The following is a 14,543-nucleotide window of genomic DNA, read 5'->3' as shown; positions in this document are numbered from 1 at the left end:
CTCTACCGCAAGGCCTTCCCGCATCGCCTCCTCCCTCCGGGCCGGCAAGAGGTCCTTGGCTGCTGGCGATAACACAGGAAAAACATAGATAGGATCCACAGCATCGTCTAGATTTTCAGGAACGTGGGAGAATTTCTGTTTTCCCCCGTTTTAATTTTTAACACAGTCCTCTCAGGAGTATGTGTGGTCTCTCTTTAGGCTCAGGGCAACCTCCAGTGATAAGAGATTTGAAATTAAAATACCTACTGTAAATCCTGCTACATTTTACAAATCTTATTCAAGGTTTTCCAAATATTAGGAACCTGAAACCAAACTTAAACATTCTTGATCATTGCTGTTAGGAGACATATTTACTGAAGGAACCTAGAGGGACTGATTCCAGTTTTGTGGAGCCTAAAGCTTATACAAGTTGGGAGGCCCTCCTTAAAAGAATACAAAGTTTTAACTACAAAATTAGGTGCAGGGCTTCGGAAGGAGTCTTTCCAAGTGAGGGGTATTAGAACCACACTACACTACGCTGCAGTCGTAGGTCTAACCTTCAATATAAGAATATCTAATTAAACAATTGTTAAACAAGCGTAAAAGGTGAATGAGCGGATCTGATATTTATTTGATCATGTTACGTGTGAGCATAAGATAGGCATTTTACAGAGATTTTCAAAATTCCTTCCTTTTATTAATGATCTGATTTTTTAGGGCCACCTTAAAAGTTTCCCAACACAACTGCCAATATTATACAGAAAACATCATTGTTTTTTAAATTGTGTTTTCCTTAGGATATAACACACTGCTACCTTAATCAGCCCCAAATCAGCTTTTTCTCAGCTTCTTATCCGTATTTCCTTGTCTCGCTTGTGCATACATTTTACCAGATGAGTGTTATCTTTAAGAAATGAGAACATTCTTTCTATGTTCCCCTTCCTGCCTTTGTACATGCGTGGTCATATATGGGCACCCACACACATCTATGCTACCATAATACAACCAGAAATAAACAGCATAGGCTTTCAGCGTTGGCTAACTAGCCAGCACCATAACCGGCATTGAAACAAACATACAAAGAGAAGCTTATCTAAAAATCCCACATATAGCGCCTTGTGCTGATTCTATGGCAACGTCAGAAATTACATCAAACCCCATTGTTAAACAGGTAGGCGGGCGACGTGTTGATGCATCTGTACTATAGATTTCCAGCTTGATAAATCTCTATCTTTAGAAATAACCCTTAAAGAAACCTCCGCTTCTCACTGTCAGAAAAATATAATCGCGGCCTAGTGTCTGTGCAACTCCACTTCCCATGTCTGCGGCACGCGCAAGACTTGGTGAGATACAGCCACTGTCAGGTTTCAGAACAGTTCCTTGTCTAATCTTTCCTCTCCTCCAGATCTTCGATACAGAACCTGCCCGAACGCGCTGCTTACTTTCCCAGTCCCTCTGTTTATCTCGCTTCCACTCCTACCATCTGCTGCGCGGCACTTCCTTCAGAAAAGCGAGAAGTTTTCACAGTGCCCAGAGCGCTCCCTGCGAACAATGCCCCGCTCCCTTCTTCCTTCCTCCCTCCACTTTTTATTTGCTCTTATTTTGTGTGAGGGTCAAGCAGTTTTAAAGGGTTCACTTTGCAAGCATTTCTGCAGGGCTGAAATTCCTACCCAGAGGGTTTTCATGGATATGTAAACATTTTGCCGTTGATTACTGACTTCTGACCAAATACACACATTTTGGGTTGTCCCCACTCTTTTGAATTACCCGAGAACAACCTCACAGGAAACAAGCAGTGAGGGGTTGTGGCTTATTTCATGCCACCGAATCAGGAAAACTTAGTCATCCAGCTCATGTAATGAGTGTAAAGAGCTTGCAGTGTAGCCTCTCATTCTATCAAAATACCTACCTACTGCTGGTTAATTCATTAAAGAAATACCAAAATGACAGAAATAGTTTAAGCACCTCCCTTACCTTAACGTTTTTTAATTTCTTGTTTTTATCTTACTCTTGACCGACACATCATGCTTGATACATGTTTAATTAGAGAATGGCAGCTTAAAAATACCCTGAAAATTGAATTTACACTTCCTACGTCCAGGCCTCCTCAGATGTGCCCATCTCCTTCTACAGGGATGATGCAATGACGGACATCCGAACGCAACGTCAGCTCTCTGTTTTCATCCGTGAAACACCTAAGTTTCAGCTCAGTATTACCAGTAGTAGTTTGGTGACTTCGGCCAAGTGACTGCACCTTGGGAAGTGACAGGTGAAAACATCACCTACCCTGCCGGGCAGCAAGCTGATTAGAGATGGCACACGAGCAGCAAGATGTGTGGCTGTCCGGGGCCGTGGGCAGGTGAAAGTTGTTATTACCATTATTGTAATTATTCTAATTGGCACCCGGTTCCAGCGTCAGCCTCTGGGATCTCACTGGACTACAGGAAAGCGGCTGAGCCAGCGATCTGCCTGCGGTATCAGTATTTACTTCAGTGGCATCAGAAGTTCAGTTATTTTTATCTGACCTTTTAAGAACAACAAGTGACCAGCTATATGACTATAATTAAATTCATCATACCGCAGATTTCCACAGCTCCCTTTATACTCTCTAGGCCTCCCGGACGTAAAGAGGAGCCCATCAGGTAACAGGGGGGCAAATGCTCCAAGACTGCCTGTTGCTTCCGGAATGATAAACACGGTGAAAAATGCTACATACTAACAAGAAAATACGAATTTTATATTAGAATATTAAAAGCTTTGAAAATATTAATTGAAACCTAAATAATACCCTAGTATAGAACCAATGAAATATTTTTAAATCATTTGTAATGTTTAAGGGCAAAAAGTACAGGAGACAGGGCTAGTTCCAAGAGATGAGTTTCTCTAAAAGGGTAACATTTTATCTCAAATCATAATGTGAGCAACAGTCAAATTCAGGGTTGCTAACTATGTTAATTCTACATGATTTAAATAAGTTAGCTTTCCAGGCTTTCCTAAAGCTATTCAGATTTTTAATTATCTTTTAAATAGAAATTAAGAGTTAGTAGATATAAATGATTAGCAGACATTAATGAAGATCTGTATGATTTTTATATATATTGAATTTCAGCAAATAAAATGGAAATAGTCATATTTTTAATTTGAAATCACTACTTGTATCATTACAACTTGATCAAAACTACTTCCTTCATTCAACCTGAAACATCACAGAGGAAACGACATAGCAATAAAAAGGCTTACAAATAAGTAGCGCTCCTTGAGAGTGCTCAGCTAGAATGAATGATTAACTAACTCAACATTTAGCTGAAAAGTGAAAAATTCAATCAGTCATGCAGATGTCTCCTAATATCCAGATGTTCTGATTTGTATACATAACAGGGGACTGAATAAATTCTTACCCTTCTCCTGATTTTCAACATTTTAGGGAAAACAATAAACCTACACTAAATTCTACAGCTCAAAAAAAAATGTTCTCATGCTTGCAAAATCCTTGAACATAAGACCAAAGAAGACAATTTTTAGAATGGTAAAAATGGTGTTATATTAACAAATCTCTCAACACCCTATGTGTCAGAAAGAAGCAGGATAAAACACACTTTATCACAATATGAAATTGCCTCATAAATTACAAATAACTATAGAATTATGTATTTTATCAAGGTTTAATATGTTTCAAAAATGTCTAGCAGATTGCACAGTGGAGACCTACGGATGGTTGGCTCACACAAAAAAACAATGAATTCGTTTATCGTATGCAAAAAAGTGGTATAATTACCACACATGATTCGTATAAATGATATCATGAGTCATTTTGACACAGAGTAAGAGCAATCATTTCAGTTTTGTTGAAGTTGGAACAGAGGGGAAGTAGGCAGACTAAGCTTGACCTGGCCTTTACATACACAAACTAAATCATGGACAAAATTTGCACACCTTCTGGTTCCATCAAAACCAAGAAAACCCTGACTCCCTTTGGAGAATAAATTGCCATTAAATGAACCCTCACTTTACCAACAGTTGTGTTTTTAAGAAAAAAAATTAATCTGATTCCAAAAAAACCTGTTTTTTGAGGGTTTTAGGTGGCCAAACAAGTATGAAACTACAATGTCATATGGTGTGTTTTTTTATTTCTTAACGTCTTGGGTTAAAAATATAAATAAGACACATAGCTTTTATTTCTGGTTTCAACAATGTACTACTTTTCATTTTGCATTGCTGGATGACTTATGTGAGAAAAATTTAAATAATTTTTTTAAAAAAAAAAAAGAAGTACTGAATCCAGGATAACAGAAGGTTTTTGCCAAGGAACAATAATGTCATGTGGAGGGAGGGGGAGACGGTGGAGAAGGGAAGGGAGGTTCCTGCCAAGCAAAGCTGGGGGCTGTTCAATCAGCTCTATCAGGGCTCCATCAGTGTCTCCACTCCAGCCAAATCCAGAGGAAACAAGGAGTCAAAGATTCAGGTCAATAAGCTTATAGGCGATTTGCACAAACAGCTCCTCCAGCAAGGTAAAAAACAAAGTCATATTGGCTTTTCTTTTTCATTCCTTCTCTTTGAACTCCCCGGTCCAAACACACTCTGGAAATGTCAATGTTATATGCAAGAATTTAAAAAGCTCAGTTTCTTAATCCTGTTCAGAAAAAAAGGAACAGGGTTGCCTGTAAAGATCTCCTTTCTTATGGAAATCAAAGTGATTATGGGAGAGCCTCTTTCTGTGGATTCTGATTCCAGTTGCCCAAGAGTCAGAGGAGAAAAACATGTCCCCTTAAAGGCATAAAAGAAGTGAAAATAAACAATATGATTGAAAAGGGTTTATGAAATACAGGTAAACAGACTTCCTGAACTAAAAATAATAATGATAATAAAATGAAAAGAAGATAGGAAAGAGTAAAGCATGAATGTTTGACACTGCGTCAAATGAAAAACACGCAGTTACCACTCCCAGGACCAGATCTGCATGAAGGTGTGTTTCCCTCTTCTCAGTATTAAGGGTCTAGATAATATTTTTGTTGCTTTAGCTTAACCTAGGGAAGCAGTGAGGATACATGCCAACAAGCTGGACTCGGGTTTGTTATCATCTAAGGAGAAATAGCTTTTCCTTAGTTATTTCCTAATTTTTAAACAAAGCAACAAAACTTATAGACAGAAAGAAAAGAAAGGGGGTGGGGAGAGGGACCTTTCGGTATCTCTGGCAACCTACTGGTAGAGACAGTTAAGCACAATAATGAAAAGGGTTCTGATCCTCATGCCTCCTCCTCTGTATCTTTCAGATACAAGGATGTGGAAAGATACAGAACACACACACCCAGCTCTGGTATTGCGGAAGGGAGCGGAGTGACTCACATCATTCTCAAACACCCCAAACTGCTCTTCCGGAAACCACATTAATGAGCTACAGATGGAGCCTCATCAAGCCCTTGGCTGCAGGGATGATTCTGATTGGGGTTATCTGTATCTCCTGACAGCTTCCCCAGTCTGCTGGCTTCCATTTCTTACTTTGAAAAAAAAAAAAATGTATTGAATTTATGGGGGTGACATTGGTTAATAAAATTCTATAGGTTTCAGGTGTACAATTCTGTAATACATCGTGCGTATATTGTATTGTGTGCTCACCACCCCAAGTCAAGTCTCCTTCCATCACCATTTATTCCCGCTTTACCTTCTTCCACCTCCCCCCACACCCCCTTTCCTGTGATAATTGCCACACTGTTGCCTGTGCCTGTGAGTGTTTGGGGTTTTTTTACTTTCTGCAGCCCTTTCTTCTCTAGGTATCTCCACATTGTGTCACGACCATGGTGCTTCTCCGGGTTATGCTCCAACTCTCCTCTGGGGCTCTCCCAAGCCTTCCACAGTGGTGAAGCCAACAGATTCCTAGAGCAACCAGCTCTACAGGTATGACCACCCTCCTACTCCCCAGCTCTCTGCTGTCCCCTTCTGGCTCCCTGTAGCCCTCGCCCCATAGATCAGCCAACTTGACTCAGTACTAGAAGCCCACTCCCTCTCCTGAGGTCTCTGCTCCAAGCTCACCTTCCCCATCGCGATTTATAAAGTAGCCTGCAGGTGCACGCACACAAACACGCAATGTCGCTCTACCACACCTGCTGTTCTGTTTTTCTTCATAGTGGTCAACATCACCCGTCATGTCATACAAAGTGAGTCTGACTGTTTATTGTTTCTCCACTTCAGAAGGGGACTGGGATTGACAAAACTAAAAGCTCCTCAGGTTGTTTTCCAGACCACAGGTGTTTCAATTTATATTAACAGGCTTAGTTCTAAACATGCATGGAGGTATTTCTATGTTTACTATATAAACCAGAAGAAAGGCAGAAAAAAAATCACTGAAGCAAATAAACCAGTACCACAGAAACCGTGTAGCACTTTACGGACACAGCCTTGATGTCTTCGTCATCTATAAATTCAAGGAAATAATTCTTGCTTGTTTCCTTCCTCTCAGAGATACTGTAAGGCAAGATGCCAAACTATCTAAACTCATTAAACAAAAGATGACACAAATTAAAAGTATTACTTTATGTTCTGCTAAAATTCTTAAAATCTAAGGGTACCAAAGTAACCTTAACTAGTATTTTTAAATAAACATAGTTCATTTCATTCATTTCAAAGATGAAAACTAGAAACATTAAATATGCAACCAAACCAAAGTAAAAAGTGACACAGGAAACTCCAATAGAATTGTCAGGCTCAAAGTTTAGGCTCATGACTATAACAAGGGTTTGTTAAAGATGATCTCTTCCAAACTTAATTGTGAATATTTGTGCTTTAGATTCATATGATTAAGAATTCTACATATGTAAAGCTAACAAAATTCTGACCAACATTTTTTTGACATTGCTGTGGAATATTACATTATGAGAGTGATGTGATCATATTTAATCACATGTTTTATGATGACTGGCAACTTTACTAATATTAATAAATGCTTTGAGACTTGTCAAAAAGCCTTCACTTTCACAACAATAAAGTAGATATAGCCATATAGGACTGAGGAAAATATCCCAAGAGTAAGAGTCATTCTAGACACTGAAGATATCCTGTGTAATGTAGCAGCTCAATTTCAAAAGGAAGTAAGAACTTTAACCTATAATAAGCTAAGTCTCAACAAAGAGTAGAGTTTATTTTCCTTTTCTGAAAATAGGAAATTACAATAGCATGTGGTTGCTTTTATACAAAACACAGTTGCTAAAATATGAATAAAGATATCATAACTATAGGTGCATCCTCAGTACTCCTTGAAAATGTGTCAAAATGACAGGGGCACTTATAATTTCCAAAGATTGAGCACCTTAATTAATCAGAAATATAATTCTATTACTTATAAATTGTAGAACACATATACTTATATGAGCAAGGGTTTACGTTTCTTTTCCTTAAGTTTCTTTCTCCTAGGCCTTTGCTCCCGTACACTCCCCTTGATCCCAGACAAGGCAATAGAAGAGGTGATGCAGCTGTGGACAATGTATCCTTGAACAGGCATGGTCAGGCCAACCCAACAAGGAGTCAAGATATCATCTTATTGAGACATCACCAGATGACCAATATGCATGGTCAGGCCAACCCAACAAGGAGTCAAGATATCATCTTATCGAGACATGGCCAGATGACCAATATGTATGGTCAGGATGACCCGACAAGGAGTCAAGATACCTTTTTATCAAGACATCGCCAGAAGACCAAGAACAAAAGGATGACATTGGCGGACTTCTGGGTCTGCACATAGCTGCATTCCGCTCCCAGCCTCAGTTTACCCCATTTCCGTATATAACCCTATCCCTCAGGCCATTTCTTAAGACAGGTTTTGGATGCCCGTATGCTCCCTGTCTTCTTGGTTGGTGGCCTTCTCAATAAACGCCTTATATGATTCAACCCTGCCTCTGCTGAATTGGATACAGAGACAGGCAGCCTGAACCCCACCAGGGTTTCCTGATAACAAAAACACCTTGTTTGGACAACTGAAGATATTTTAGCCATGTTTTTGTGCTATGAGTTTCTTTAACTACTACCCTTTGTTTAATAAGGAAAAAAGCATTTGATGTTCAAAAATGTTACCCATTTGGGCAACTATGTCACTGCGAAATTTTGATCATAGCTAGATCTTTAAGTGGAGAAACTTTCCAAATAAATCAGCTCATTTTCCTATGTATGCTGACAAGTTTTAAGTTGTCACAAATGATTTAGAATATATGCAAAAAGTATGTTTCATTAATGATCCAAAGTTAAAAATATTTTTCTTAACAATAATTTTTACCTGCTTTTTAAATCATGACACTAACATCATTAACCATTTAAATACTTACATTCTTTTAATGCATAATCTATCTTCTTTCCTGAAACTAGCAAGAAAACATAATTATGTGTCACCGAGAATATGTGAATTTCTACTGAAAGATTAGCTTCCAATTCTCCAGAGAGAAAATTTTCTCTTCCTACTGAGGCTAATCAACTTAAGTGAAAAATGGATGGAGTTCCTAGTATGACTTCAAGGGGATGTAATCTATATCAAAGACCTGTCTCTCTTTCATACTAGTTCCTGCTGACTTCAGTGGGAATGCCCTGGTCTCATTCTATGAGAGTAAAATAATAAAGTTATTTTCCTATTAAGTAAGGCGGCAGTAATTGAAATAGTAATAGTAATATCTATCCTGAAAATATTGTATGGAAATAAGAATTCTAATTCCCACCCATCATCATTTTCTAGTTTTAAACTAAACATTGGAGAATTATGTTTATAATATAAAATATATCAATTATATATTATTATATACACCAATTACATATTATTTAATATATTATATATGATAGATTAAACATTATTTAGATAATATTTGGTGTATTTTTCAAATTTCCAACAGTTCATCAAACAATGTTCTTAATAACTGTAATTCATTTTCCTTAGTTTCTAAAGGCCTGTAATTATTTTTCACAAGTTAGGACTCTTTATTATAGATGGAGGTTATTGCCCGGAGACCATAATCATGAAGTCATATAACCATCAGTCTATTTTCTTCCAATAAACTACTAACTTAAAACTTGGAATCCTATATAGGCCTTAACCAATGGTCATCCCCAAAAAGCAAAACATATTTAATAATACCTATCAGTAATGCTTCCCTAGATTAATTAAACTGACAAGAATGTCTGAATCCACACACCAACTCTTTTAAGGACAAGAGCAAGAATAAACAGGACCTTCTAACTGGTGGTCCCTTTCCTTTCTTGTCACCCCACGACATAAGGGAGGTACTCTCCAGTGAACTAAGGACATTAGCTGATGAAGGAGGACAGTGGGATGTCTTCACATCGACCTGAAAACTCTTCAACTCCAGCCAGCTCTTATATGTATTGCCGTGGCTACGTATCATCAAGAAATGGTTCTAACATCCAGAACAACTAAGGAAATTATTTATTTGGCCTGAAATCTGAGTCAACTAACAAAGAAGGTATCTATTCTGTCTGTACCATTCTTATATTCAACCAGAATCTCTGAAGTGGAGGCAAGGACCAGGTTGCAAGGCCACCCTGAAGTCTTCAGGAGAATGGTCAGAGAGAGGACTCTCCAAAAGGGTTGAATTTCAGTGGATCCAGTGCTGGTGCTGACTCCACTCCCATGGTTTTAGGTCATGGGGTTTCGCTGACCTCAGGGATGGAAACTAGCTGGCTTCTTTTGATCATAATACATGAGAAGTCACACTGGAATTTTAATAATATATATCAACCATGTATGTGGCCACAGAGAAATGTTTATTATTAGCAGTTTTTTGGGAGCTATGTCAGCATCCTTGATTTCAGACTATCAGGTCCAATCAACAAATTCACACAAACACATGAAAAAAGCATTGCACATAATTTCTCTGCCTGCCTAAAACATACACATGTGTGAATAAAAATGGTGCAAACAAACGGGCAGACGGAGGTAGAAGCACACTCTCAGTCATGCTCTCTGGGAAATTATCATGATAAAATCAACAAAACCGATGTTCTAAGGCAAAGAAGTGATCCAAACACTTGTGAAACCATACGTTGGTGGAGGAGACGATAGAAGACTCCCCTCACTTGTAGAGACAAAACAATCAAACAAACAAAAAATAAAAAAGAATCATGAGAAACCGTAAACTCACTTCTGAAAAAAGCAAGCAAATCTGTATGCAAGCTGAGTGTACACAGTTACTGGGAGGGGCCACCAGGATTCAAGTCAAGGTTAAAAATGAGCTGAGATACACGTTCTCAAGTTCTTCTTCTGTCTTAATGGTAGTGTGTCAAAAGGGTTTCTAGAATGGAGAGTGTGTATTTCCTTATTTGACAATATCTTAAAAAAAAGCACCATCCTCTGTGTTGAAAGTCAACATCAAACACCTACAGCACTCAGTTTTCAAAGGGAGTGAGCCAGAAACTTGGGCAAAGACTCTACCCATTCACTGCTTACACTCAATGCCTCATTCAGTACCTCGCAAACAACTGACATTCAATAAATATTTGTTGAAAAATCAGTGAATAATTGATAAACATTTAAGGTATTCTAGTTGACTGGCGAACCAACATGAAAATGTTCATAGTTAACTGGCCAATCAACATGAAACTGTTTAAAATATACAGTAGGACTTATTAAAGTGGAATTATTTCTTTTATCCTTCAAATTATTTTATGTTTAAAAAATTCTGCAGGTATTTTCAGACTGTTGTATTACATATTAGCCACTCGAGCACCTTTACCCTATCAGTGCATTTTTTAAACTTTACAAAATCATCTGAGTAAATGGACGCACATGGTGCACCCAGCCATCAGTGATTACCTTTGTTACAGAAGTATTCCACGTCCTCGCAGCTCAGGTTCTCAGGCCCAAATTCTGTGGGAAAGCTTTCCTCCAATGGCAAGTCCCCCTTTGAGATGATGTCTGTGTCCTCGGATGGACATTCTTCTTCTTCGTCAATGGCGTCTTCTAGCGGCCCTTGAAAAAGAATCAGGGACACTGTTCCAAAAATATCCAAAGATAGTGAAATAAAATCCTTAAAGAGGATCTTTTCGATTAAGGTGGTGGAAAAAAATGTATTCTTATCAAGAGGCCAAACAGTCCCACCAATGGTACTCACACAAGATAATGCGACATCCACATTCACAGGTGACAGGGACCCATGATGAGTGGAAGGAAACCTCCACCTCCAACCCTTCCCCACCCCAACTCCAAGCCCAAAGCTTATTTTTTCTTAATTCTCCGTGAAGAGCAAAACTGTGCGCCTTATGTTCATTTGTTAGAATTAACTACCTGGTAAAAAGTACAAGTCTCTTTTACAGGGTTGTACAATTTTACCTGAGATTTTAATAAAGATTTAAAGTAATGGAATGCATTTTAATTGAACTGAGATTTTAATAAAGTCTATACTTTTAAAAAACCCATCGTACGAGTGGATTCCAAGAAAAGATTTCATTATATGTGTTTGAGGCTGGAAGAAAAATTACATATTTCTCTCCCTGATGAAAGTATAACCCTATTCATAATTAATTGAATTTTTTCTGAAATGAAAAGTCGTTTTCTAATGAAAAATGTAATTGGTATTTATGTGATACTTTTTCAGTAATAAAAATACAACTTCCTTAGAGTGAATGAGTGAGGGGCGCTACATTAATGGGCCTACTTCGCTGAAAGGAAAGGGAGGGCTGCAGTTGTTCAGATGGATCAGAAGTGGGCCACGTGCAATACCGCAGGGCTGCTGAGACTTCAGGTTGCACTGAAGAATCGAAGTCTCGGAGTCATTGTTACTAAGCAGAAGCCTGCAGGGGCTCCTAAAGAAGCAACGTGGCACTTTATCCAAAGAACGCCATTGGTACTAATTGTCACTCATGTCGGCAGTCTCATCAGACAGGCTCAGTACTGAAAAGGCTTAGGCAGTCCCTTTCTCTAAGTTCTTAGCAATGCTCTAGGAAAATTTCAGGACCAAAGACAACTCATAAATAACTTAAAGTAGTGACTATACTGCAAATGTTGTTCTACGTGTTGGCAAACAGGCATAAGTACACACGGCACAGCAGTGTATCTGGTGTTTGCCCAAAAGCCAGTTTCCAAAGGGCTGAATTCATATTTCACGGAGAGAATTAGCTGCATGGATTTAATTGAGACACATCCAAGCAAAGAATTTCTTATGGAGTTTCTTTATCCTTTTAAAAATTCATTTATGCTTTTTTTCCCTTTAAAATAGCAAATGTTAAGGAAGAAAGATTGCCTAGTTCCAAACACTTGGGTAATGTGTTTTCTTGTATTCAAGGTGGAGTGTTCAAAAAAATGGATTTCTGTACAAATCACATTCAAAAGTCATGGATCTCATATTAGTTTTTATTTCTTATCATTATTTCAAGTTTAAAACTATAACCTTTCACTTTTAAAACAAATGTCAAGTAGCAAGATACGCAAGGAATATATAAAGTAGTAATAATATAAATTATTATAATCATTAAACATTTATCTGATAATTCTAAATATTAATTCTGAGTCTCATGAGTAATAGAATATTTTCCATATTTTTTCAAAACACTTAATTATAACAAGTTTGGTTAAAAGAAAATGTGTGAAGCTTCCTCATTTGTATTTCACGTAGGGCTTCCAAAGCACTTTCTTATGTAATCTTTAAAATAACCTCATAGTGAGTCTATTATGTTCATCAGTTTATTTTGTTCATTAGATTCCACGTGAGTGAGATCATGTGGTACTTGTCTTTCTCTGTCTGGCTTATTTCCCTTAGCATAATACTCTCCAGGTCCCTCCATGCTGTCCCAAAGAGTAAGAGACCCTTCTTTACAGCTGCGTAGTATTCCAGGGTGTGAATGTCCCACAGCTGTTTTATCCACTCATCTCCTGCTGGGCACTTGGGCTGTTTCCAGATCTTAGCTATTGTAAATGGCGCTGCTATGAACACAGGAGTGCTTAAGTTCTTTCTGATTAGTGTTTTAGGATTCTTGGGATATATTCCTAGAAGTGGGATCACTGGGTCAAAAGGTGACACAGAAGCATGGAACAGACTGACGAATCTCAGAGGGAAGGTGAGGGTGGGTGGGGAAAGGTTAACCAAAGAACTTATACGCTCATATGCATAACCCATGGACATGGACAATAGTGTGGGGAAGGCCTGGGGCGGGGGGTGGGGGCGGGATGCAAGGGGTTAATGGGGGAGAAAAGGAGACATCTGTAATATTTTCAGCAATCAAGACAAATTTAAAAAAATAATAAATAAATAAATAAAATAACCCAGTGAGGTAGTTACGGGAATTACTACTGTTTTCATTTTGTATATCTGGAAAGTAAAGTTCAGGAGGTTAGTTAACTAGAATCAGGTTACAAACTAACAAGTAAAGAAGTTGATGTGAGAAACGTGCACTCGAAACCTACAGAAGCTTACTAACCAGGGTTACCCCAATTAAATTTAATAAAACCTCAAGATTTTAAAAATAACTCTTGTTAATATATCATACTACTATGCAAGCCATTCTTTAGTAGTTATAAACACTATAAAATATAGATAACCCATAAACATAAAACCTTCAGAACTGATTAATCATATTAATATAACTATTTATTCATAAGTGCTTAAAGATCTAGTCACTAAAAATTGAGAAACCTCTTATTGCTCTTCTCAGATTACTGAGACTATAAAATATTAGACAGCCCCCCAAAAATGAGTGATCATTTTGTACCCTTTACTAACTCTACAATAATGGATTACTAATATTTAATTATTTACGTACTTTACATCCATACTGAATCAATCTGTACAGTAATGGCCTTAATGTCAGTTATAACAGAAATGACAATATATACTTCTTTCTGAATATATACCCTGCATTTTGCTAATGAAAAAGATGTCTAATTGTAAAATAATATTTATAATAGTTCATATATATTTTAGTAAATTCTTTTTTATTATTTCTGGTTGCTCTTCCATTATTAAAGCCTGTATATTATAAACAGAAGAAATGCATATTATAAGTATAAAACCAGTACTAATAAAAATGCTTTCTTTTTAATAAATGATATTCCGAGCATGTATGTTATGATTCTCAGAAGGGTTTTATTAAACATAATATGTAATTGAACAATTATTTAAAATACTCAATGACTTCAAAAACTGGCTCCCATAGTATAATATCAAATTCAAATGTAATAGTTTCATTAAAGGTTAAATGGAAAAACCTCATGTGAAAGTTTAAAAGGAAACAAATCCACAAAATTGCTTATTTTATCAAAGACTATAATAAAATCTTAATTGATAGTATAGTTTCCCATTTTCCGGGGACTGTTTTATTTTATGTGTTGGGCTATCAATTTGCAATTCCAAGCATGTAACTGAAAACAAGCACTCCTGTTCAAAAACAAACTACAAAAAAACAACAGAAATGGTGAAAAGACCTTTTGAGCTCATTGTTCAAAATACATGAGATCTCAGTGTTGATATTTAGAACAAGCCACAGCATAGTGCCTTAATGCCCAGCTTGTATTTCTCCCAAAGCACGTGTCAGCTTTATATAATTTACTGTAGTTGAAAATGTGAAATTACTAAGCCTTC

The 14,543-nt window shown here is 37.4% G+C and overlaps 1 protein-coding gene across 1 annotated transcript in view; it reads right to left on the bottom strand.

Annotated features, from left to right (window-relative positions):
* The window catches only part of ZFPM2 (zinc finger protein, FOG family member 2), a 365,079-nt gene that overhangs the window by 276,940 nt on the left and 73,596 nt on the right, over window positions 1–14,543 (bottom strand). The window contains exon 2 of the mRNA XM_087825159.1: window positions 10,784–10,939. Coding sequence (XP_087681285.1) covers window positions 10,784–10,939 — 156 coding nt within the window. The remainder of the gene's footprint in view (window positions 1–10,783; window positions 10,940–14,543) is intronic.

The sequence above is a fragment of the Miniopterus natalensis genome, chromosome 16 (genome assembly GCF_054644295.1).
Source record: "Miniopterus natalensis isolate mMinNat1 chromosome 16, mMinNat1.hap1, whole genome shotgun sequence".
In the NCBI taxonomy this organism is placed as follows: Eukaryota; Metazoa; Chordata; class Mammalia; order Chiroptera; family Miniopteridae; genus Miniopterus; species Miniopterus natalensis.
This window is presented reverse-complemented; position numbering and strand designations above follow the sequence as displayed.